Source organism: Silurus meridionalis, chromosome 24 (genome assembly GCF_014805685.1).
Source record: "Silurus meridionalis isolate SWU-2019-XX chromosome 24, ASM1480568v1, whole genome shotgun sequence".
Taxonomy (NCBI): domain Eukaryota; kingdom Metazoa; phylum Chordata; class Actinopteri; order Siluriformes; family Siluridae; genus Silurus; species Silurus meridionalis.
Window position 1 is genome coordinate 7,970,113 of NC_060907.1, and position 14,003 is coordinate 7,984,115.

The 14,003-nt window shown below is 33.5% G+C and overlaps 1 protein-coding gene across 1 annotated transcript; it reads left to right on the top strand.

Annotated features, from left to right (window-relative positions):
• The first annotated feature begins 3,784 nt into the window (after nucleotides 1–3,784).
• Nucleotides 3,785–12,583, top strand: LOC124378625 (verrucotoxin subunit beta-like). Its single transcript, XM_046838359.1, has 10 exons — nucleotides 3,785–4,388; nucleotides 4,914–5,009; nucleotides 8,092–9,851; nucleotides 10,126–10,245; nucleotides 10,599–10,681; nucleotides 10,782–10,980; nucleotides 11,055–11,168; nucleotides 11,878–11,979; nucleotides 12,090–12,178; nucleotides 12,276–12,583. Exons 2-10 carry the CDS (start codon nucleotides 4,919–4,921, stop codon nucleotides 12,472–12,474), a joined length of 2,757 nt encoding a protein of 918 aa, XP_046694315.1. The 5' UTR covers nucleotides 3,785–4,388; nucleotides 4,914–4,918; the 3' UTR covers nucleotides 12,475–12,583.
• Nucleotides 12,584–14,003: the final 1,420 nt, after the last annotated feature.

Below are 14,003 nucleotides of genomic sequence, written 5' to 3' on the forward strand. Positions count from 1 at the left end.
ATTTTATCAAACTTTCAGAACAAAGATGTAAACAACTCCTTGGCTAATTGTAAAAGTAAACACAGATAACACAAGCAAATACAACATGCAGTTTTTAAATGAATGTTTTTATTATTAAGGGAAAACAAAATCCAAAACTACATGGCTGTGTGTGAAAAAATGTTTGCCCCCCTGTTAAAATTGTGCTTTATCACACCTGAGTTCAATTTCTCTAGCCACACCCAGGCCTGATTACTGACACACCTGTTCACAATCAAGAAATCTTTTAAATAGGACCTGCCTGACAAAGTGGGGTATTAAATGTTAAAAGTGAGACATTTTGAAATGTCATGTCAAATATTGGCTCATTTTGGATTTCATGAAAGCTACACATTCCAAAAAAGTTGGGACAGGTAGCAATAAGAGGCCAGAAGTCAAGATGGGCAAAGGATCACCAATTCTCCCAATGCTACAGTGAAAAATAGTGGAGCAATATCAGAAGGGAGTTTCTCAGAGAAAAATTGCAAAGAGTTCGAAGTTATCATCATCTACAGTGCATAATATCATCCAAAGATTCAGATAATCTGGGACAATCTCTGTGCGTAAGGGTCAAGTCCGGAAAACCATACTGGATGCCTGTGATCTTTGGGCCCTTAGACGGCACTGCATCACATACAGAAAATCACAACATGGGCTCAGGAATACTTTCAGAAAACATTGTCGGTGAGCACAATCCACCGTGCCATTCGCTGTTGCCTGCTAAAATGCTATAAGTCAAAAAAGAAGACTTATCTGAACAAGATCTAGAAGCGCAGGCGTTTGCTCTGGGACAAGGCTCATTTACAATGGACTGTGGCAAAGTGGAAAACGGTTCTGTGGTCAGACAAATTAAAATTTGAAGTTCTTTTGGGAAAACTGGGACGCCATGTCATCCAGACTAAAAAGGATAAAGACAACCCAAGTTGTTATCAGTGCCCAGTTCAGAAGCCCGTATTTTTGATGGTATGGGGTTGCATATGTGCGAGTGGCATGAGCAGCTTACACATCTGGAACGGCACCATCAATGCTGAAAGGTATATCCAAGTTCTAGAACAACATATGCTCTCATCCAGACGTCGTCTCTTTCAGGGAAGACCTTGAATTTTCACATTGCAAGACCAAATGCTGCATCAATTACAACAACATGGCTGCTTAGAAGAAGGATCTGGGTACTGAATTGGCCAGCCTGCAGTCCAGATCTTTCACCTATAATAAAAATTTGGCGCATCATAAAGAAGAAGTTGCGATAAAGAAGACCTAAGACAGTTGAGCAACTAGAAGCCTGTATTAGACAAGAATGGGACAACATTCCTATTCCTAAACTTGAGCAACTTGTCTCCTCAGTCCCCAGACGTTTGCAGACTGCCACACAGTGGTAAACATGGCCTTGTCCCAACTTTTTTGAGATGTGTTGATGCCATAAAATATTTAATTAACTTATTTTTCCCTTAAATTATACATTTTCTCAGTTTAAACATTTGATACGTCATCTATGTTGTATTCTGAATACAATATCGAAATTAAAAAATTCCACATTGCATTGCATTTGGTTTTTATTTACAATTTGTACAGTGTCCCAACTTTTTTGGAATCGGGGTTGTAGACCAAAAAAACCTGAAAAGCTTGACATCATGCCAAGATCTAAAGAAATTCGGAAAGAAATGTGAAAAGAAATTAACTGAGATCTATCAGTCTGGGAAAGGTTATGAACCCATTTCTAAAGCTTTTAATTTAACTCAATATCTGACTTTTGCAACAAAAAAATTAATAATAATTTAACACTTTTATACATAAATACCTGAATATTTTAAAATTTTGTATAGTTATAGTAACCAAAACATACATTTTAAACATTTTGTTTTTTTAAACTGATTAATCAGAAAAAAATAATGGTCCAATTAATCGATTATCAAAATGATCGTTAGTTGCAGCCCTATTCCTATCAATAATTATTAACAATGTTTTACCATGATATGAACCATACATATTTTTATCTACATATTACATTTACATATAAGATGCAACAGCATCATTTTTTTCTGTTTTTCATGCTGATAAGTGGGTACTTCACAGAAAAACATTTCTGACACTAATGTGTCTCAACACGTTTGATGCTTTGCCACTGCCACAGTAACCTCACAAATAACTTTTTTCTCAAGCTGGTTTCCTGTGTTTCAACATCATTTTAAGGTGTGAAATGTCCCTTGTTCATTCTACCAAAGTTCAATTACCTTTTCTATATGGGTTTACTTATGTTTGCTTATTGTTTTATTGGGTAAAGCTCACATAAAGCTTAGCAAACTAGATGCTCTTATTAAAGAAAGTGCTCTTATTATATATATTCTTGCTTAATTTGTATTTTATATTCTGCTATATATGTTTTTATGCTTATCACACTTTGTTAAGCTTAATTATGCATTTCATTATATATAAAAAATAAATAAATCTTTCTATCCTTTTCCCCCTTTTCCTTTGTGTGTCCTGTAGTAATGTGAGATACGAGTTTGCACGAGTAATGTACCAATCTTCTTTTCTGGGAGTCAATCTTTCAGACACATGACTCTTTCTTAATTCTCATTTATTGTTTTAGTTTTGTAAATCATGCCATGCTTGTGCAAACCAGAGCTCCATATTAGCAATGAGATGCACTTAAAAACTCATGTATTACTGATTGTAAATGATTTTTAGGATATAATTCTACTGTAATTGGTTAATGTATAAACATGATTATGATCAGCTTCAGTTCATTTGCTTTTTGCCTATAATCATTTTATGCAATATATTATAATACCATTAAGAGAGAATTTACATTAGATTTAATGTGACACATTATGTATCTATTCTGGTCAAGAAAAAAAAGTTTAGACAATCTTCATTTTATTATTTGTTTAATGATTATAATCATTACATTGTTAAAATTATTATTACAAAGTACATATTTTCCCAGTTCATAATAATAAAGCATAAAAAATTAAATATTGTTAAAGTTTTAACCTTCAAATAATTTACTAACAAATAAATAAATCTTTCTAGCTCCCCAGCAGAAAACTTCATAAACTGCAATGACCATATGCATTCTCGAATCGCCAATAATTATCTTTGTGTTCTTAGAATTTTCCTCTACCTAGATTGGGTGTTTTGTCCATAATTATTCTGCAACTACTTTTAATGTTCCCCTCTCTCTTGTTTGACTAGTTCTTCTCTTTGAGATTTGTGGCATTTGGACCTCACCTGTACCTCCATGCATCTCCTGATAATTACGTGATTTGCCACTATTTGTTTGACTGTTTTCTGTGATATCCTAAGGAATTTCTTGTCTGGTGACAAATGTAGGTTTGAACAATTTGAACCATTGGGCCTATTCTTATTAAAAAAATGTTCCTAATCATTATGGCAGGGGTCACCAACCATACTCTGGTTTCTGACGCTTGGTCTATCCATGACAGATTAAAAAAAGAATAGCAACAAAAAAATTAGATGCAGCTCACTGGTAAGTTGCGCAATGATGAGCTATTTTAGAAAAGGCCTGCGGGCAACTCGTGGTCCTTGCGGGCAACCAACACGAGTTGCCCGCAGGCCTTTTCTAAAATAGCTCATCATTGCGCAACTTACCAGTGAGCTGCATCTAATTTTTTTGTTATACATAAATAAATACTAATTTATGTAGTTATAATAAGGAAAACAGCATTTTGTTTTACTAATTATTTTATTTTTATATTTTATTATCCAATTAATCGAAAAAAATAATAGTTTGGCTAATCAATTATCAAAATAATTATTAGTTGCAGCCCTAATAATCATTAGAATAATATCAATATTTAAAATGATAGCATTTTAAATATTTTGCTAAATTTTTCTGAAACAGCAGAATTATGACTCAATCTGAAAAAATCATAGCAATAACTAAAACCTGAAGCAATTAAAGGCCAACAATTTTTTTTCACCAATGTGAGAGACTGAGGCACTACAAAAATTTATTTTGCTATTTTTGCTTCTGGTTCTGCAGCATGTTACTGAACAATAGGGTGTATTTATATTTCCTCACCGTCTATTTATAACTGCATAGTGAAATCTGTTGTAATCTCGGTTTCTGTTTGTATATAGATGTTGGTGGGGACCTCATAATTGTTACTTTGTTGTTTACATAAAAACATTAAAATGAAGATAGATCTAATTTTCTTGTTTCATGACTGTTTATGACTTTGAATGATGAATTTATACTCTAAGGCGTGCCTAAGGTGGGCAGTATATGCTGGAATTTTTCTCCACCCACCTCATCACGTTTTTTAATAAATAGGGTCCCCGTCCTCTAATTTCTCTACTGGTTACATTAACACCAGAAAGCCCAGACGTTTGTGAAAACATTTCAGGTAAGGTATCTTTCTTCTTATAATTCTCCTATAGGTTGAGAGTAAATATTTCAGTGTATTCATTGTTAAAGGCGTATTACTTGCACACATATATGAATATAAAAAATAGGTTAAAGCTCACAATATGTCATTTATCCAGTAAAGCAAAATTATGACTAATGCTAATCTGACCTAAAATATGCAAGAACTGACGCAAAAACTATGATCTGATTTTTTACGTTTTTTTATAAATACACCCAATAAGCCTTTATATATATATATATATATATATATATATATATATATATATATATATATATATATATATATATATATATATATATATATCTCACAATGCAACTATTTGATATTTTTCTATTTTGTGCCATTGTGTTTTTTTTGTTTTGTTTTTTTGACAACGAAGAAAAAATAGGCAGTTAACAGATCCCTAACATGTTCCTAGATCACAATTCGGACTGAAACAAAGACATTACACAGGTTTATGCATTTATCTGTGTTCTCTGTTTTTCCTCTTTTCATCTGCAGCAGTCATGGATTCCACATGTATGGAAATAGCAGCCCTGGGAAGACCTCTGTATCCCGGCATGCTGTACGATTGCCGCAGGGATTCCTTCATTCCAGGTTCATTTTACACAGTTGTGTTTAACGTTTCTATTTGCAATCTAAAGACGATTCTCATTAATTATATTACAAACATTCAAAGCAATTTTTTTCTCATTAATCTACACTCAACACCCCATAATAACAAAGTAAAAAGAGATGTATTACATTTACAGTTACTATTGTTTACAATACATTTTAATCAAAACTTTAAATGAACAACTGAACACAGAACCAGCAACTGCGGTTACACCAGCTGCAGTTTGAAAATACACAGTCAAGCCAGCTGCACTTTGCTTTGTGTTGCACGTCTAATCGTGCACTTACGGTATGGGTGGTGAGAGTGGTCAAAATAAATGTAAAGACACTCCAGTTTTCGTTAAAAAAAAAACTAAACAAAAAGACATAAAAATATTAATGTATTGCTATTTTTCATCAAAGCACAAATAATACAACTTTGTGTTTGTGGTCTATATATATATATATATATATATATATATATATATATATATATATATATATATATATATATAATCATGGCCCATATTCAAACACTCTTAAAACATCTATACTGTATAGTGTTTGAGACTATACAGTAAAATATAAAAGCAAAATCACCTTTATTTGACCTTCCTTTAAATGTTTGCTGATTCATTCAATTGGTCTTTACTCAGAGTGACCTGAAAATCACTGAATTAATTTTCAGCTCGTTCTACTGTACAACTTTTAAGAAACATAAAAATCGATGTATTTTAATCACCATATTCAAACTCATTAAACATTTTTATAGGTTTGCTCAACCTTTCAAATACTTATTATTTAGAATGTGCCTGTTTATTATTGTCTTAAATTTCAAGTCATTTTACTGTACAGTTTTTGAGAAAAGTGAAGGCAAACTTCAGTCTAAACCTCAGTGTATTTTCAATCATGTTCCACATTCGAACAATCATAAAACATTTTCCTTTATAGGTTTTCTCAATCTTTAAAATAATTCTTAAAGTGTCCCAGTCTATTACCCTATTAAATTTCTTATAAAAAAAACTTATTTTTACTGTAGAGTTAAATAAGTTAAATACACACACATATGTGTTGCCTTTATTTATTTTTTTTTTTTTAATGTACAGTTAAATGAATTAACAATAAATGCTAAATAAATAAATGGTCCGGATCACTGTGAACAGAAAACAGATTAAAAAACAAGCAACCCTATAATGAAAAATGTTTAATGAGTGTTTGAATATGAACATGATTAGAAATGCAATGATGTTTGGAGTGATTTTGCCTTTAGGTTTCTCAAAAACTCCACAGTAAAATGAGCTGAAATGCAAGACAATAATAGACATTGATACTCTAAATAACAAGTATTTGAAAGATTGAGCAAATCTATAAAGGAAAATGTTTTATTAGTGTTTGAATATGGTGAATAAAATGCATTGATTTTTATGTTTCTTAAAAGTTGTACAGTAGAACGAGCTGAAAATGAATTCAGTGATTTTCAGGGTGAAGATCAATTGAATGAATTAGCACACATTTAAAGGAAGGTCAAATAAAGGTGATTTTGCTTTTATATTTTACTGTATGATCTCAAACACTATACAGTTAAGATGTTTTAGGAGTGTTTCTATATGGGCCTTGATTGTGTATATATATATATATATATATTACACCACAAACAAAAAAATTATTTGTTATTTTAATGAAAAATAGCAATCCATTAAATACATTTTTTATGTCTTTTTATTATCTTTTTATAACGAAAACGTCGTTCTCAGGCGTCTTTACATCTATTTTGGCCACGCCCACCGCCCATACCGTAAGTGCGCGATTAGACGCGCAAAGCAAACAAAAAAAGTGCGGCTGGTTTGACCGTGTATTTTCAAACTGCGGCTGGTGTAACCGCAATAACCAGCAACTATAACAAACAAATAAAATAAATAAGTATATACCGGATGTCTCAGGTTAGAAGGGCTGATGCGATTTCTCCTCTCCGCGATTATTTCTCCTGTTTTAGAGAAAACTTTCTCCGAGGATACCGATGTTGCGACTATACAGTGTTTTTCTACTATTTATCTTAAACCGGAGTTGTTCTACAACCAATTCAATGGATCTTCAGCTCTTTGAATGAAGGAACTCCTCAATACCTCACCGCCACTAAATCCTCCCTTCTCTGTCGCTCTTTGTACGCTACATAGAATCGGCTCTTAGAACCGACTCTCTCGCGAAACACAGTTTGCAAAAGACCAGTAACTTCGTTCGTGAAAGAGGCGGTTCTAAGAGCCGATTCTTTGTATCGTACACAGAGCGACTCGCTTCTAAGGCAGTTCATGTGTATATAAAAAGTACTCGTTTCGTTCTGGTCTTTTGCATCGTATTTTGTGGCCCTAGACGCCGCTGTTGCTAAAAAATTTCATCCGCAGAAGTTCCACAGCGAATATATATATATATATATATATATATATATATATATATATATATATATATATATATATATATATATATATATATAAAATGCTGAATAAAATTCTGTCACTGAATGACTTATTCAGTGTGAAATAGAGGTAACGGATTTCAGTATTTTATTCACTATATTGAATTGGCGCGTCCATCTGTTTCTTCCAGCCAAACTGAGCAATCGCAAGTGAAGCACTTTCGTAAGAGAGATGACCAAGAACATGAAGGTCATTCTGACTGAGCTCTGGAGATCCTGTTTTGCTAATGGTGCTTCAACTCAGTACTGAGTAAAGGGTCTGACTGCTTATACATGTGATATTTCAGGTTTTTAGTATTTAAAAAAAAAAATTACAGACATTTCTAGAATGATTTATTTCATTATAGAGTAGTGAGTGTAAATAATGAGAAAAAAAATTTAAACAATTGTAGTATCAGGCTGCAACATAAAATCTGAAGTGAATGGGGTCTGAATACTTTCTGAATACACTGTTGTGCTACTGTCAGAGCTTCTGGTATTAGAAAAGTAATCAAGATATTTTGACCAATAAGAATTAAGCGACCATAGACAGTGCACAAAAGTTAATAGCAAATGATATTTGATAAATCATGAATATTTCTGATAAAGCTATAACTTATCACATTCTTGTTTCAGGAGTTACTTTATGGGATAAAAAGGCATTGCTTGATGACCTTGATGTGCGTCAGCAGCCTAGAACACATTTAAAGTTTGCTGCCTCTGATACTCTCAGTGATAAAGCGAACCTCCTAGATATAAGTGGTTCACTTAAAGCAAGTTTCTTATGTGGGTTGGTGGAGGTTGGAGGATCAGCAAAGTACCTGTGTGATAACAAATCCTCAGCACATCAGTCAAGAGTTACCATGCAGTACAGCCAGACGACATGTTTCGAACAACTCACTATGAAGGAACTTGGGCATATCACCTATCCACAAGTATTTGAGCAGAAAACAGCCACTCATGTAGTTACAGCTGTATTGTATGGAGCTCACGCTTTTATGGTGTTTGATCATACAAGTGCAGAAAATGAGAACAAACAGAATGTTGAAGGAAACCTTTATGCAGTGGTCAAGAAGCTTCCTAACATGTCCATAGAGGGGGAAGCATCCCTGAAGATGACTGAAGAAGAAAAGAAAGTGGCTGAGAATATCAGCGTCACATTTTATGGTGACTTTGAACTTGAAGAAAGTCCGACCACATACAAGGAGGCATTGGACGTGTACAAGAAGTTGCCCTTTCTGATAAAGAAACAACAAAATAAAGGCATACCTCTGACTGTGTGGCTGTTTCCTCTCAAACTTATGGATAGTAACGCTGCAAAGTTGTTGAAAGAAATCAGCATGAGTCTGGTGCATAAAACAGAAAAAGTGCTGGAAGAGATGGGAGAAGTAGAGAGAAGATGCAATGATTTGATTAAAAAACAAATGACAGATAAGTTTCCTGATGTAAAAGCCAGACTGGTAAGGTTTCAGGATGTTCATATTGGTTATAAGATAGCATTCCAGAAGGCACTGGTCACTGTTTTGTCAGATATTCGGGGTGGAACACAGGAGGACAAGGCACTGGGGGACATACTGAGCATCCACTACACATCACCTTTTACAGCAGACAAAATGAATCAGTGGTTAGATTTCATGATGACTGAATTGAGTATACTGAGTTCCAGTGTGCTGAAGGAGCTTAAAGTTGTGACATCATTGGGTTTGTTAAATACCATAATTTTGGATCATATGGTAGATGTGGTGGTATGTTTGGCTTTTACATCTCTAAAGTATGAAGACTCCTACCTGGCAGCAACAGAAGTCTTTCTGAATCATGGAGGGTTTACAAAACCTGAGCAAACACAAAAGAAACCTTTCTCTCTCCAAGACGCACAGTTTTGGTTCAGTTCTCCTGACATTTCCAAGCGCATAAGGCAGAATCTTTCTCTCTTTACTGCATTTTCAAATGCCAATAAAAATGACAACAAAGTCAAATTCATCATTGCCTCCATATCTGACTCCAACAATCCAGGAATCTCCATCCGACTTTATCAGGAGGGCAGGCTAACAGATCCTAATTTCCAGCCTGTATCCAAACCACCCAAACCTGTGCTGGAGACCAGTGATGAAAAAGTCACTCTGAAGTTTTCAAAATCCACAACTGGAGAGACGGTACGGTTTAGAGTTGAGTATAGGACGACACCGCCAACTGATTCAGCAACTGATGTTGACGCATGGAAAGTCATAGACACTTCAGATGCACAGACCAGCTTCACACTGACTGAACTAACGCCAGGAGAACAATACTGGGTCCGATACAAAGCTGTTAGTGATGTGGGAGTGAGTGAAGCCAGCGACTCTGTCCCCTTCACCTTTCATGGAAAGCTCACCATAGTCATGAAGGGCCAGTCATGGGTTAGTTATTTATAACTATTAAAATTTCTTGTTCATGCATACATAAGGATTTATTCAAATTGTACATGTATAATTTAAATTTTAAAAGATATCTGATCGAGTCTATTATTTCTTTTAAATTAAAAAAGTCCTTTTAGATGTTTAAATGAGCAAATACACGCATTTCTATCAAAGGTATAAATAAGAATAATTTAAATGAACTATGTTTTAGAGCTGTCAGCAATATGTAAATATCTATTTGCATTTATTCATGGAGCAAATTCTTTTCCCACAGAATCTTTTCATGCCTTCCCACTTAAATGAATTAAGGACAGAAATAATGACCAGTATGGGAATGTCACGATGGTCTCTCTCTACTATCAAGTCAGAGATTACAAATGTTGTCAGCAGTCCCGTGAGTAGCAACAGTTTAAAATGAGTTCCTAAGTCATATTAAATAATAAGTTTATTATTATTATTATAAAATAAAAGAATAAAAAAGTTTTATTGCAAATTTTTATTAAGTAATATTGCACAGCAAAATACATAAGTAAATAAGTAAAAAGTCAGCAACTCTGAAATAAGATAAGATATACCTTTTTTCTGTCAAATAGATGGATGTCTCACTGTGTATTTGTTTTGCTAGAAGGCAAAATAATTCATTTAATGCGTAAAGATGTCCAGTTCAGTAAACTCGAGTGTGGTTTGGTTTTTATAAAAACATTCTATTAGAAATTAATGAATGTTAAATGTTTATACTCACCACAGGACATTCCTTACAAATATGCAATTTCTGGAGGGCTGAGACCAGGCATGGCTTTTTACGTCCAAGGAGTTGTTTCTGGTCAAACGTATGTATTCAAGTTATTGATCCTGATCAAATGGTTATTTGCTATTAATGGGACCATGGACCTAATAAAACATGGGAGCACATTTAATCTTTACACACAGGTTTATGATGGATTTTCTGACAAACGAGGAGTCTTGTGATGACATCGCTTTTCATTTAAGGCATGAGCTCAAAGCCTTGACGTGCTGTGACAGTTTTAGGCATGGAAGGTGGGAGAAAGAAGAACAGACATCTAAAATTAAACTTTTTGAAGGATCAGCATTTGACATCTTCATTGTGATCAAAACAGAAGGCTATGAGGTATGAACAGTTAAAGAACAATTAAATACAAATAACATAAAAAAGGAATTACCTACAGAATTTGTTTCTTCCAGGTATATTTAAATGGAAATAGATGTTACCTGTTCAAGCACCGCATGTCACTGGAAAAAGTCAATGCACTTAAAATTGATAAAGATGTCATAATTAACACTGTTGGTGTTGTCAAGGTAAGTTAAAAACACAGTCTTCTTCTTCTTTCGGCTTCTCCTATTAGTGGTCGCCACAGCAGATCATCCTTCTCCATACCCCCCTGTCCTCTACATCTGCCTCTTTCACCCAAACTACCTGCATGTCTTCCTCTGACCACATCCATAAACCTCCTCCTTGGTCTTCCTTTTTTCCTCCTTCCTGGTGGCTCCATCCTCAGCATTCTCATACCGATATACCCCATGTCCCTCCTCTGCATGTGTCCAAACCATCTCAGTCTCACCTCCCTCACCTTTCTCCAAAACGTCCTACATGCGCTGTCCCTCTAATACATTTTAAAGTTTATTATAAGTTATATAAGTAAGGAAGTTAAATACACAGTGAGCTCTAAAGTTTGCATTGAATTACTACTTAATCAATCATGATAAAGCACAGAGTGCATTGCCTTTAAACACTACTTTTGTATATATTGTGAATATATTATGGTGATATGCCCTGGTTGCTGCATACTGAATATTAATATTAAAGCGCATTTTAAAATTAACAGCTAAAATAACTATTAAATATAAGTACTGGATAAAAAAATACAGTTTTTTAAAACTACTCACCAAGTTAATATGCCTTTTAATTTTGTGTGGTTCTGCTCTTAATCTTATTTAAACTTTCTGTAAATGACAAACAAATAGTTTTCATAAGAATAAGTATTCTTCATACTTCTGCTCTTTCCAGAACTTGACCACATCTACATTTATTAAAGAACTAAACTCAGGCATCTCACGCACAAAACTATCAGACATCCAGTATGATATACCACATCCAGTCAGCAGCCCGGTGAGTAATTTCTTGTCGTCTTCAGAAGAGCTGAAAATTGCAGATTTGTGAGAACATAATCACATGACTAGAGGTTTACCTTAAAAACTAATGATGCTTAACCACAACAGATCAAAGCATATTCTGGACCAATCCCCGGAGGCCTGAGAGCTGGTGTTGCTTTGTTCTTCCAAGGGGTTGTTGCTTCAGATTGTGATCGGTATGATGCACGTGTCTTCACTTCATGATTGTTTAAAATAAATTAATTTGGGAATTATGGATTACAGTCATTAAAATGTTACAATTAATTTTTGCAGCTTTGAGATAAATTTGCACACTGGGGCAAATAATCAAGACATTGCATTCCACTTCAACCCCCGCATGGACTCTGTGGTCCTTAACAGCTACACAATGGGGAAATGGGACGATCAAATTGATAGACCAGGAGGCCCATTTGTCAGAGGAGGAGCCTTTGATATCATCATGTTTGTTAACCCAGAAAACTATGAGGTTTGATATTTTTAATAAATTAAACAATGGCTGAAATTTTAAACAAACTGATTAAATATGGGTCAATTTTATTTGTTCAGGTGATTGTGAATGGCCTGAAATATTGCACGTTCGATCACCGTATACCAGTGGACGAAGTCACCACACTTACAATTTGGGGAGAGGTCTTCATGAACAACTTCAGCATTATTGAAGTAGGTTATTTTTTTCTATTTTACTATGTTATCATGAAGTATTTTCTTTGACAACATCAGTGTTTAACCTAGAACAATATGAACATTTGAGGAAATCCATTGTGCAAATAAAACCTTTTTAATAAAATCATTCAAGTAAAAATGTGCAAAATATCATCATATATCATATATTTTGTGTTAATAATTTTGTTTTAATGATAATAAACCTGTATGTTAAAGAGATTTTCTTCTTTAGCAGGTGAAATATGTTAACCTGAAAATCACCTATCCTGCATATATTTGAAGATTCAGAACCTCCCAAAAGCATGTGTTTGCTTCATTCTTCTCAACTTCATCAGGATGACAACAAATAATTTATATAATTATTCAGTCATTTTTTCTTATGATTATTTTTTATTAGATTTTCCTTCTATATTGTTGTTAGAAATTATTCCATATATGCTTCTTACAGTTTTGTTGTCCTTTAACAATACTAAATAATACTGCTAATTTCACTTAATCTAAACATAATTGCCTTTGGAGCAGCAAATACTATAGTTCTATAGTTGACATTTTCTTTTCTTTCTTTTTTAATCTAATTAAGGTTTCAGCACATACCGTTATACTAACAAAAAGTACAAGTTTGAAACTGAGACAAATATGAATAAAATATTGCACCATTAGAGAGCACTCATTACTCATTTCCTAAAAATATAATCATATGCAGAATATTTAAAGCATTATTGAAGCAGTTATTTACTCCTTTTGCTCTCAAGATTTGTGGCTTGAAATTTGTGTTGTTATTGATAAATTGGGAAAATATGTACTTTTTAAATAATTATTTTAACAATGTACTGATTGTAATCATTAAATTAATAATAAAATAAAGTTTGAAACATTGTCTGACTTTCTTTTCTTGGACAGAATCGATACATAATGTGTCACTGTAAACCTAATGTGAATTCTCTCTGAATGGTATTATTATTGCTGATCATATATTATTTTATATCAAACAATTATATTGCAACAATAATAAACATTATGTTGCTTTTGCATAAGCAAAAAGTGTATTTAGAAAAGCATGAGATGGTTTATAAAGAAAACCTTGTAATTGCTTAATATAAATACAAAAAAATAGGAAGCTAAAGATCCCAGAAATCGAATCCTGTATTAAAGTAATTGACTTTTCTCAAAGACTGGCAGATTTTATACACACTGTACTGAGAGTCATATGCATGTATTTAAAGTAGAAAGCCACTACTGCTATTTAAGCAAGCTGGACTACAGATTAATTACAGATATTTACTAATTACTGATATTTCACCTCAGAATAATCCAGTCACAATATAGGGATGTAATTTG

Bases quoted from the DNA above. Each gene is read 5' to 3' on its own strand.
- LOC124378625 (XM_046838359.1), top strand. From the start codon at position 4,919: ATGGATTCCACATGTATGGAAATAGCAGCCCTGGGAAGACCTCTGTAT. The intron at 9,852-10,125 runs GTTAGTTATTTA...CTTTTCCCACAG, and splicing joins TCATGAAGGGCCAGTCATGG to AATCTTTTCATGCCTTCCCA. The intron at 11,980-12,089 runs GTGAGTAATTTC...TAACCACAACAG, and splicing joins CACATCCAGTCAGCAGCCCG to ATCAAAGCATATTCTGGACC.